The 13,102-nt window shown below is 36.7% G+C and overlaps 1 protein-coding gene across 1 annotated transcript in view; it reads left to right on the forward strand.

The window, feature by feature from the left end:
* Vav (Vav guanine nucleotide exchange factor) overlaps positions 1–13,102 on the forward strand; it is a 34,642-nt gene that overhangs the window by 18,312 nt on the left and 3,228 nt on the right. Inside the window, exons 4-13 of the mRNA XM_068772188.1 lie at positions 1,150–1,339; positions 3,128–3,298; positions 4,704–4,919; positions 6,318–6,437; positions 7,516–7,632; positions 8,414–8,590; positions 9,908–10,110; positions 11,066–11,183; positions 11,941–12,083; positions 12,420–12,554. Coding sequence (XP_068628289.1) covers positions 1,150–1,339; positions 3,128–3,298; positions 4,704–4,919; positions 6,318–6,437; positions 7,516–7,632; positions 8,414–8,590; positions 9,908–10,110; positions 11,066–11,183; positions 11,941–12,083; positions 12,420–12,554 — 1,590 coding nt within the window. The remainder of the gene's footprint in view (positions 1–1,149; positions 1,340–3,127; positions 3,299–4,703; positions 4,920–6,317; positions 6,438–7,515; positions 7,633–8,413; positions 8,591–9,907; positions 10,111–11,065; positions 11,184–11,940; positions 12,084–12,419; positions 12,555–13,102) is intronic.

A 13,102-nucleotide genomic window follows, 5' to 3' on the forward strand; every position in this document is an offset into this window, starting at 1 on the left:
GTTTCATAAAGAGCTGAATCCAAACAAAAATGCATTTGAGGTCGACACACTACAGGACTCCTTACGAAACCCTCCGATATAACCAAACTGCGCAAACTCATCAAAACATCTTTTCATCTCATACGTTTCCTATATCGTTTTAAATTTTTAATTCAACAACGTTGATATGATGTATACACAGTACAGACTTTTCAACATTTACTTAGATACTGGTCCCAATTCAATTCAAAAGGTGACGCTTTACCAGAACCTTGATATACAGTTCAACTTGCCGAAACTCCTCAAGAAAGCAATCTACTGCAAAATCTTTTGACTAGATGTCCCGTCCCATTATTTTTAAACTTAAGGCGTATAACTTAGGCATTTATCGATCTGTGGTGCTTGGGCAGCGAATTAAAATATATGTTAAGAAACATTGAGTAGAATTTAACCCTTAATAGCCTGATTTACGAAAATGATTTTTTTTAATATTACTGTGTTTGCTTGAGGGTCTAGATGAAGTAAAAAATATATATTTTTTAATTTCGTTGGAAAGAATATTATACAACAGTAAAATACGTACAGCCAACCTATAAAAAAAAAACTAATAGTAATGTGAAGAACATTCGGTTTAAAAGATTGGTATCAAAATTGAAACTCTAGGCTATTAAGGGTTAATTTTAGTTTCAGCCCATAAATTCCCACTGCAAGGCATAGGCTTTTCCAGAAATATCTAAGGATTGATGTGCCATAATTGCCACGCTTGGCAGGCGCTGCTCGCATGTAGACAGACCCCTGGACGTCTGTTCCGAGACCTGAAGTCTTGAAATATCCCAAGTTTCTCCGTGAAGTTGTCATTCGCTGTGTAGGTATGAGAGTGGTGTGAAATTCAAATTGTGACTTCGAGGAATTGATCCCGTGACAATAAGTCGCCCATAATCCATATTATCATAATTTGCTCGTAGGCTCTATTTTTTTAAACTGTCTTAAGACAACAGGAACATTACCAAATGTAATTTCGTAGTCAACCATAGAGATATGTATGCGTACATGTGTCACAATGTACATAGCTAGTGCTATAGGCTAAATGCAATTTTCCGCAAGCGAAACAAGCCATTAGGGCTTGTTCACACTTCGCGTTTTTTTTTTTACGTGTGTGCGCGTGCACAGCGGCGACGCCTGCCCGCCGGACGTCGGCGACGTGGGTGAGTACGCGAGCTACTGCGCGCGCATCCACGACGAGGAAATCTACCACGACCTGTGCGCCGTGAAGAGGGCCCCGACTCCGGCCCTGTCGCCCCTCAACACCCTCTCGACCCTCCCGCACGCCGCGCACGCGCCGCAGAGCAACGCTTTCGCTGTACGCCGCCTTCTTTTTGGTTTTTATTTATTTTTTATTTTTATTTCTTAACCCTTTCGCTACGGCAGCCTACACGATGTACACTGTGTAAAAATAAACACATCGCGGGTATCATTGTTAAGTGTTAAACTAACGTCGTCTATAGGCATACAGGTCATTGCGCGGATGTCATCTATAGGTGACGTTCGTACATACAGACCTTTACGCGGATGTCGTCCGCAGGCGACTTCACACACAGATATCGTCTATAGGCGACGCTCGTAACGAAAGGGTAGAAAGGCATGTGCTGTCAATAATATATTTCGAGTGGTTAAAGTGAGCTTTTAGTAGTTTTGGTGTGGGGCTGTTAGAACTTGTTGCACATGCGTACAGCGTGGTAGGGAAGGCGGCGAAAAGCGGGCGCCTACGTGTGACATTGGCATTGTAATCTTGGTTAAAGATAAAAAATATCCGTAAATAAAATCAAGTAGTTAGGCTTTGTTTTTGTTAATATGGATCTTAATCAAGCACATCGTGTAACTTGACTCTACGCACTGATAAATGGATGTTATTTCTTATACTTTTCTCTCTTTCTTTCTTTATATCTATTACTTCTCTCTCTTTCTCTGTGTCTTTCTCTTTTATTATTACTTCTGGTGGTGATTAGATGGTAGCTACAAAAATGTAATTTTAATTTATAACTTAAAATTCTGACGTTCTAAAATAAATTTCAATGGCAACACTAAAAATTTGCTATGGAAGGTAACTCCTAAAAATATATATTTATTGATTTTTGTATTTAGTCTTTTTTATTATTGCGTTAATACAAAAGCTGACAGGTCAGAATAAATGATTGCGATTTATAAAAGGTTTTGAATAAATTAAACAAATATATTTTGAATACGTGTAAAATCCATTTAGATTTTATATGCAACGTAGTAACCATGGCTTACATGATATTATTGCTTATTTATTATAATGGTTTAAAAAAAGAACTACATAAGCTCACTTTACGCCCTTGATATTATAATTTTTTTTTAATTGGCACGTATGGTTATTCCGGGGCAAGGCTATTTTCTGAATTCGATAATATAGTGACCGCCATATAATATGTATAGTTTATTTTGAACTATAATATTTAAGTAAATAATAATTACTATATTTTTTTACTAAAGGCAACACATGCGCTTTGTTAACTGTAGTTGTACTTAGTGATCGTTGATATAGCAGTATCGATGTTACCAGAAATAATATTGAGCGTTTGAAAAATGGAATATATGTTGTTCAAAATCTAAAAGTTGTCTTTTGTTTTTTTTTAATTATTTATTGTATTTTTAAAATTATCAAGAAGAAGTTACATCGAACATACGTTATCGATATCGTTGTAATTGAGAATAAGTAATGTGATATGATTGCAAAAGTCGGTGCGCAAGTTTGAAAGTAAAAACATTAAAGAATGACAAAGAGCATTTGGCACTGGCCGATAAATATTAGAACAACTTTCGGCGTGACGAAAAAAGAAATTTCACGGCTGCGCTAGGAATGGCGGCCGCTCGGCAAGTAAAAGTTTCGCGCCGCGTTCCGTGCATACCCTGAATTATTCATTCGCTCATTATATCTGGTATCATTGTTATTTTTTTTTATTCGCCTAGTAGTTTTATATAGCTTCTCCATCATGTTCCGTAGAATTACGCTTCGAATGGTTAATTTTATTTGCATATATTTTTTTTGGGAATTTTTAATTAACGCTCGAATTTGCCCACACTTTCTCTTTGAAGGTGAACGTCTCAAACTTTTTATATTTTGCAGCTAGCAACATCGTCGCACAGCTTGGAGAAGAGGGACTATGTGATACGGGAACTCGTTGACACGGAATGCAATTACGTAGACGTATTAAGTAAAATAATTAAATATTTCCTAAGGCCGCTGACACCGTATCTCAAACCTCAAGACTTGCACGTTATATTCTTCGGTATAAAGGTGAGAATTTTTTACGTCACCTATTGATAACACATGCAATATTATCACCTTATAATAAATCACGTATAATATCGAATCTGTGCTGATAAAGTTAAAATATGACTAGGAACATTTTATGTAATCTTATTACGCCACTGTCAAATTAAAACACAATAACTCTTTGGTACAAATAAAAAAATATATCGCAATGTTTGAAGATTAACGTCTTTGACTAGTGTGTGTAGTCGGTGTTGACTTATAAATCTGAGACATGGTTGTCTACAACGGGCGTTATAAGGAGGCTGGGAGAAATGGAGAGGGCTGTGTCAGGAGCTTCGCCGCGAGATCTTATCAGAAAGAACAAAGGTCACTCGATTGAAGTGATGGGTTTGAAGGATACGTCGCTGGTACAACTGACATCTTTGTAGACGAAATGTTCTTGAGTAGCAAGCAACCACGTTACAGTAGATGTATCGTGAATAGGCCCCTCACTAGTTCCGACGAAACAGTCAATGTCGAGAGAGTCGTTGGACGCGGACAGCGAATACCGGTGATTGTGACGATCTTTGGCTAAGCCCTAGGCCTTGTAGACGGGTGTCTATCGACTGACATAATGTTGATGATGACTCGTTTGCTCGTAGGTTGGTGAGTGACACTGTTAATAGAAACAAAACAGTATAGATAATTAGGTACCTAATAAACTGCCCATAAAATAACTAGTCAATTAATAATAGGAAAAATAGAATAAGAAAAGTGTAGTAATGTATTAAGAAAGCACAACCCAAAGTAAACTGTGATAAAAAAAACAGATTATGTAAATAATAAAATAAAGAATAAAAAAAATGTACCTAGCCACCTAAGAGTAGTAAGATGATGGAAGGAAGGCGATGAAAACAAGAAGGAATGAAAGAACAAAATGAAAGCTATTGTGATGGAAATAAGGTAAGAATAAAAGAAATTAAGAAGAATGATAGTGAGTGAAGAATAAAGATGAAAGATCTGAAAAATTTAATTGTAAACAAAGACCCTGATCCCAACTAATTAGTGGTTCGAGAGGCCTCCAAAAAAAAAATGATGACTCTTTGGCGGGATTTTTTTTAATTTTCAAAAAAATTCCAAAGCTACTTAGACAGATCTCAGTAAACGTTCCTCGTCATGAATAGAATACCAAGAAAGCCTATCAACTGATTTGCCCTAGATTTGTATAGTGCCTGCTAAATCGTTGTTCAGAAACTCAATAAAAGAAACTTTTTTATCTCATGGTCTATTCATTTCGTGTTTAATTCTTGAATTTTTAATTAATCATTAAATTTTTATAAAGTTTTAGATATGCCTGCATCATTATTTAAATGTACATATAAATTATAGAAGTGATATATTGTGTTCACATTAAAATATCGACGCAAATTCTTGTGCAATTTACCAGGAGTTACATGAGATCCACTCGGGGCTACTGCGACAGCTTCGACTGGCGACGGAGGCCTGTGTACCTGGTAACGGGGCTCCGCGGCTGGCCGATGTGTTCCTGGCGTGGCGCGAACGGCTGCTGCTCTACGGGGACTACTGCTCCAACCTGACTCATGCGCAGGACACTCTCAAAGCGCTCGACGCCAGAGACGGCACCTTTGCGAAGCAACTTGTGGTATGCTCACAATACATAAACTTCTTTATGTTTGATAATCCATAGATAATGGTGTATGCTAGTTCACACCATAGAGCATCTCGTCTAAGAGCTCGGCGTCCACCCAGTCCTGTGAAATAGTAGTATGTACTGACTTTAGCCGAGGTTCCTTCGGGGACCCCCAACCTTCACTACCTTATACTAATCGGACAGCAGGGAACTTTAACCTGTTTTTTTACGGTAGAAAAAGGTCGCATAAAAGAAAACAATTATTTAATCGTTTTCTTTATTCGTCAAATTTTTAGGAATTATTAAGGGAAGTAATTAAAAATAAATAGCGATATTTTGAATATATTTATTGAATACACATGTTGTAAATATATATATACATTTTTTACATATGTTTTAACTATTTACAACAGCGGCTTACAAAAAGTATCAGATTTTATAAGTTAGCTTGGACGGTCAAGAGGCTTGACCACCTCTGATATGTGCTATAATATTATAACGCCTTCCTCCAATTAATACGAATCATATATGTATATATATATATATATATACATAAATGTATATGTATATATATATGCATGTGTATATATATACGTATATACACATATATATACACACATATATATATATATGTGTGTGTTTGTGTGTGTGTGTGCGTGTCTAAATAACTCTGTTTCGCAATAAAACACAAATTCCTGTAATCCTATACAACACACGGAGGGAATACAGGGTTATTGGGTATAGTTGCAAAATCATTAAAAAGTTAACTGTACAAGTCTTTTTAACAAAAGAGCTTTAAAGAATTTTTACCTATTTCAAATTCCCCGTATAAAGTAATCACACTGAAATAAGTCAAAGTGGTTTTTTTTTCTGTTTGAAAGCGGGCGACCAATAACTTTTGCCAGCACAAAATCTCCAGGGACATATAGTAAACAATAATAAATTTTATATGTAATAATACGAACAACGCTTTTTCTTACAATATTATTTTTATCGTATTCATTAATAATGAAACTATTGATTTTTGGTATATGCTGTACAATGCTTTCACCGCTTTAAACTTTTAGCTTATAAGTGTACCTGTGATAAGTACAGTACTACCTTGTATAATATTTATCAATCTTTATATCACAATCAGATATTGATATTGTAAAATATAACGAATGCCTGTGGCATGGTTGCACAGACTTATTAAGACTAGGGGCCACTCGGGCAAATCATGAACTGATGGCAGGCCGACTGCCAGAAGTATAGGTAATTAAAAACTATACAGAATTGATAATAATTAGAATTAAATATTTTTCGAATGTACGAGGGTGTTATTTTTGCTGTCGGCGGGCCACCAGTATTCGACCGGCGGGCCGCGGTCGAAAGCGGCCTATGGTATGGAGTTTCTTTTTTGTGTTCCAGAAATGTCAGAAGGAGCACAGTGATGGACGTATACAGCTGCGAGATATACTGTCTGTACCCATGCAGCGGGTGCTGAAGTACCATCTGCTGTTGGACAAATTGGTACACGAAACGCAGCCAGTAAGGATCTTTGATTGTATTTCCTTTATCAGTATTAAAAAGTTAATAATTAAACGAGAAGGTTGTTGATACTTCATCATTTATATGAGAATTGAGAGGATATTTCATAGTAGTCCAATAATAACATTTTTTTTATGACCCCCGCTATTGGGGGCCTCTCGTACCCCTATTTATGGTGGGACAGGGACTTTATTTGCAATTTAATTTTTCACATGATTTTTTATTTTCTCTCTCTTCTTTCATATTTTACTTTCTCTTTCGGTCTAGATAATCGGTCGGATAGATAATCTATCTTTCATGCTACATTTCTACTTTTTTACCCTTTTGCTCTGTTCATCTATCATTCTTTCCTCTTTTCTTATTACATTTTTTCATTTTACGTTTTTACTTATTTTCTATAATACATTGTATATCACATTTGAGTTTTATTTTATCACATTTCTTATTGTATATTTGGATTTTTATTTTTTCGTGTAACGAATAATAACATTAAAAGCAGATTGGGATGTAGCATTGGAATGATATAAAGAATTTAATTGTATATATGTCCATTCCTGTATTATGCAGTCAGCCTAAAAACTATGAGATGAGATATTAGACATTAACGGGCAAGTAAATTCACTATTGAGAATATCTATGTATTTATTTAGTGCATTTAATCCCAAAATTTGTTTTTCCTTAAGCCAGAGCATTGTCTGAGAGATTCTCAACTGCAAGGGGAGTTGGTCAGGTTGATTATATTTTTTACTACCGGTTTTAATTTCACGTTGCACTGCGTTAACATTTTTAAAAACCACGGAATGTTGGACACTTGCTTCAGAATAAAGTTCAGAGATCTCTGAATTTTATCTATGTTAGGGTCACAGACTGGGTCAGAAAGCTCAACACCATGACAACATACATATTTAATAATCGTATTGAAGATTAAAGTCAGTACATCTACTTGTTGGCCTATTCTTTGCCAAATTTAAGATGGATTATATATCTTATTGAAGTTAAGTCGGATAAAATATACGTTTTAATATAAAACTAGACTCATTTCTACACAATATTACATAGTATGTAATCTGTGTCGCAGAACCATGAAGAGTTCCGAGGGCTGGAGCGCGCGAAAGAGGCGATGGTGGACGTGGCGCAGTACATCAACGAGGTGAAACGTGACAGCGAAGTGCTGGTGTTGCTAGCTAAAGTGCAGGTGTGTGAAAAAACTCCCCTATTTGTGCGCAATTTGAACGAGAATAAAAGCTACTTAATATTTTGTATAATTAATATAATAAGACTGAACTAAATTATAATATGTATTTTTGGTGATCTCTTTACATTTATACGGTGTGTCTGTATGTACTATAATTTGGCATTTATTTGGCTTCCACAGATATAACTTACGTTCACTATTTCCACTGACCATTTTATGTATATCTATATCATGAATAACATTCCACGTCATTAAGTCACAAAATGTAACAACCTGTGCTATGTATCTTTAGTGACAGCGATCTAACGCGCGGTACAGCAATTGCGGTCGGAATAAACTGAAACAATGATTTTCATCTATTCATCCTTAACAACATTTATCAGTTGGCAATCCTGCACTACATGTTTTATTGCAAACTGCTTTTCTCCCCTTCTCCTCCCCATGTAATTAATGAGACAAACAGACATTTGTATGAAAGTATCGACTACAACAAAGCTCATCTCACCCGTTCAAGTTTTGGCATATGAACAACCACCTAATTGGTTTAGAAAGGCGCCGCACTGACCTCCATATACCCTTAGGTCCTGAATGTTTCTGGATCCGGAATCCAACGAAACTACAAAAGCCATAAAGACTAAATTCGCCTAAAACCAAACGAATATAGCTAGATAAATGTTTGTGAGCAATACAAATAGAACCGTGTAGTATATGTACTTTCAATAAAATAGTCGAAGATGAGTAGCGAATGTTTCAATTCATATTGGGCTTCACTTGTTACCAGGAGAGCATAATCAACTGGGACTGCGGCGACTGGGGCGTGGGCGGTGCGGGTCTAGCTGCATACGGCCGCCTGCTGCTTGATGGCGAGCTGAAGGTGAAGGCACATGAAGACCAGAAGCTTCGCTCGCGTTACGTGTTCGTCTTCGACAAGCTCATGCTGCTCTGCAAACCCATCAAGGTCAGTGGTTACATACCATAGTGTTTATATTAACATGATTGTTTTCACAAATACTGGCGTACAACCTGAGAATAGCAATATGGAGTATGGATGAGGAAGAAGTGGTCGCACGAAACTTAATGTTAAAAAAATTACATTGTTAAAATAGATTAAGTGATTTAGTAAACACTAATATGCAAAAACGTGACCAAAAAAAATCGAAAATAATAAAAGCAGATGTAAAGAGAGGCACGTATGTCTGTAAAATATACAAGCATGATTAAGTTTACGAAAATAAAATAAAATCATCATATTTGCTAATTCACATGTGTCTTCTCTTATCTCAATAGTCCGTACAAAAGAGGTATGCGGTCCATTTATGACTTAACCCTTAAATGCATAATGATTAAAATCTGCAACATACCACTTAAACGGTATAAGTAACAGTAAATGCTTAGTGTTGTCAGATATACAACATTAGCTTTTGAAAAAAAAATTAAATAAGGAGAATTAGAATATTATACATAAACATATTTTCCTCTGCATTGTAGTGTACCTATCTGCGAAATATATGTTTTTTAAAAGTATAAATAAAAGTCATGCATTTAAGGGTTAAGTAACTTGCAATTCCCTGAAAAATATTTATAAAGAAATTGGTATCATGTTGGTTGCTTGTCAGTACATTATTTAAGCGCTAAATTTGTTACGTGTATAAAAATATTAACAGATACCCAATAGATACAAAGATATAAAAGCAAACTCTTAACACTTAAATTTCATCTTCAAAAGTTAATATATTCTTTATTGATATATATGGATGTAATAATTAATCTTATGCTTCCATAACAAATATTAGACCACACTTTTCTTAGTTTTAAATCTTAAATTGAAAGTATGTTATTAAATAAATCTTATTATAGCAATCAAGGGTTATTAGTTAATTGTAACGTATGAAACTTGGTTTGTTGACTCATTTGCAGGGTTGATATTATAATGTGTACATTTAACTATTAAATTTCATTTAAAATGAGCAACTGTTGTGTTTTTGGCCGGCTCTATTGAGCATATCAGCATTCTGAGCGTAGTTTAAAAATGATTACTCGCCGGAAGTGAAACTGGGCGTGGCACTTTCGCTTGTGCGCCCGACAGCCGTTAAAATCGAAATGTCGAGGTCGCGAGAAATCGTTGGATGCGGGTAATGCAAGTCCAGTCATTGTGGTGATCTGGAGAAGGTCTTGCATTAGACGAGAGACATGATGATGATGATGATGAAAAATAATTGACGATTCAAAAATGTGTACTTCAGGAAAGATGTTCTGAATTTGAATTTGTGCGCAGGACAACCAGTACTCGTACCGAGTGGGCATGCGGCTGGCGGAGTACCGCGTGGAGGAGGCGAGCGTGCGGCGCACTCTGCGCGGGGAGGCGCGCTGGACGGCGCACTTCTTCCTGGTGCGCCGCAACAAGCGCACCACGTACACGCTGTACGCGCGCACCGACGACTGCCGCCGCAAGTGGATCAAGGCCATACGCGACGCCATGTCAGTGCCTTGCACACTCAGACTCGGACAATAATAATTCTTAGTAGATTAATATACACTACCGTAAATTCCTACAATTCTACCAAATTACCATAATTCGAAATATTAACCCATTCCACTCCAATGTCGAGTGTCACTCGACACTGATTTTGTTCCAAAAGCTCCACTGTCGAGTGATACTCGACATGGTGTAATACTTCTTTTTGCGAAAAATTTTAAAACAGGAAAGATTTTTGCTACTAAAATGTTTGAATCACGAATGAATGAAACATATTCTAGAATCCCAAGATACTATAATTTAATTAAATTTTATCGATGCTACATAACAGCCTTGGAGTGGAAAGGGTTAAGATTATATCAATTAACTGAATATGGATATGATTGTCATTACATCGTAGGCCTCTGTTGAACCACCCGTGGACACTTAGGGTTCCGATCTGGTCCACATTGGGAACTAAGGCTCTTCTGAGAGTATTAATTTTTACACCAATTTACGACTACAGCCATATATATAACAACTTGGTAGCTAACTTACCAAGGTATTTATAAAGGCAGTACTAAAACTTTCGAAGTCGTGAAAAGTAACATAATAACATAATATTTTAATCTTAATTTAATGATTACAACTTTAATCTTGGTGGATCGTTTTGAGTTATTTTCAATACCAGACATTGTCCACATAGCTCGGATGCATTCAGAAAGTTTAGATGAGGTTGTTGTTGGAAAAGTAGAGGGAAAAAGCTCAAGAGGGTGATCACCAACCCGATGGGCTGACTCTGTGCAGATGGTAAAAGAAAGTGAAGGGCCAGGAAGGCGGCTGAAAGAAACCTGTTAATGCAACTCGTTGAATCCAAAGATTTCCATGAATTGCGCGCCCTTCAGCAATAAACGACCAAGAAAAAGAGAACGATCACTTTTTATAGGTTAACAATATTAATTTTTTTGTCGTTTACAGTGACAACCTTGAACCGGCGGGCTGCCGCAGCACCAACCACAAGTTCGTGCTGCACACCTTTGACAAGCCAGCCACGTGTCACCACTGCTCAAAGTTCCTCAAAGGACGGATATTTCAGGTTCGCTTATTTAGTTATTACCAACAAACATATGCACAATAATTCCCTTAGGCTTCCCCCCTACATATCTATGGGGGTACATACCATAATTGCCACGCCGGGCAGGCGTGTTGACCATCGCAGTGTGGTATTATCATACAAAGAAAGCTGCTCTTTCCATCCTCTGGAAACTTGTTTGTGAACAATGACAATGCTATATAATTATAGCACAAAGTGTGGCTGTATCCCAAGAATCGAACACGCGACCCATAATTGCAAGTCTCCTAACGCTGGACCACATGTGCTCAACAAGTGACAACAATATTACAAAATATATAGTACAACTTGATGTATATTTTATATTACTTATGAATTTTTAAATCCTGAAACATATTATTGTCGTTCATTGCTAATAGAGTGGCGGTCCTATATAATTAAAACTAATGGAAAGTCTGTTAGGAATCAAACCTGCGACCTATGATTTATTTTTAACCCCGTTCATGGGTGGACGTGGTCTTTATTTACACAATATTTTTTCCTTTTTGTTTTCACAACGACCTGTGATTGCAATTATCATAGATTATCTATGTTAGTATATTTCAAATGGTGTTAATAAACTACACATATGTACACGCCTGTAAGCCTAATAGATTAAGAATAACGCGTTATTTTCATTAATATAAATTGGTTTGCATCGACAAATATTTTACTGTGATGTACATAAATTTGTAATGATATTTTGTTGTAAGTAATGATATAATTTTATGGAACTATTCAGGGCTACCTGTGCTCGGTGTGTAACGCGTGCGCGCACAAGGACTGCATCGCGCTGTCGGGGCGCTGCGGCGGAGGCCTGGCGCCTGCGCCTCCATTGCCGCCGCATTCGCACCAGCCTGACCAAGCGCTCCACTACTACATGTGGTCAGTATTACCAATTAAGTCTATATGGTCATATTTAAGTATTAAGACTTTAAAGGAGTGAATGTATAGATCATTTGTCAATAATTAATTTTAGAGTTTTTCAAATTTAATTTTATAAAAGCGACAATATTACAGTGATTGTCTTTACATAAATTAGTATTGAAACTCGGTATGAGAGAAAACATTTATTTTGAATACCTTACCCTTTCTCAATCTCTCCCTTTAAATTTTATTTAGATATGATTTTAATTACTGTTTTTGGATTTTAAGGTGTTTTATTTATTCTTTGGTAAAGATTTACAATAAAATATAAATAATTACGTGTTATTTACGCAGGTATGTGGGTGAGATGGGACGCGAGACGGCGACGACGAGACTGGAGCGACGCGTGGACGGCACGTTCTTGCTGCGCGTGCGACCGCGTGCGGCCCTGCATTCCCCCACCGATGCGCTTTACGCGCTTTCGCTTAAGTAAGCTATAAGCTATTGTGCTAAACGCTATAACGCGATAGCTGCATAGATATCTTCATAGCGCTTCTCGTCATCATTATTTCATTTGTATAACGTCCAGCGCTGGACAAAGGTACTACCAAAGATTTCAACAAGGACCGGTTAAAAGCGGCCAATATTCAGCTTCACCTGACGATCTTAACAAGAACCACCTACAATGTGACCCGTGGTCTCCCATCAAATAGTTTAATGGCGTATATCTTAAATGTCTATTAGTTACTAATGAATAAATTAATTAAGACAAACGGTATCTTAAAAATCTAGTCCTGGTTTTTCTGAATACTGATTCCAATAATAATTATGTGTGTTATAATTATTTTACAACTTATAAGCTTTGACAACCGATGGCTATTGGAACTGAAAGATTCGCGATTGGTGACCACTAGCAGGTAGACCACCAGGCGGACCGACAACAGAGTCAAGGTTACAGAAGTCACTGGATCTGGAATAAGAGGCATTCCTATGACTTAATCGTTAACATTGCTATGAGTAAGATATTAAAGTACTTA

The sequence above is a fragment of the Battus philenor genome, unplaced genomic scaffold (genome assembly GCF_028537555.1).
Source record: "Battus philenor isolate CCGP_79_NKW_IND1 unplaced genomic scaffold, ilBatPhil1.0.hap1 SCAF_5, whole genome shotgun sequence".
Lineage (NCBI taxonomy): Eukaryota > Metazoa > Arthropoda > Insecta > Lepidoptera > Papilionidae > Battus > Battus philenor.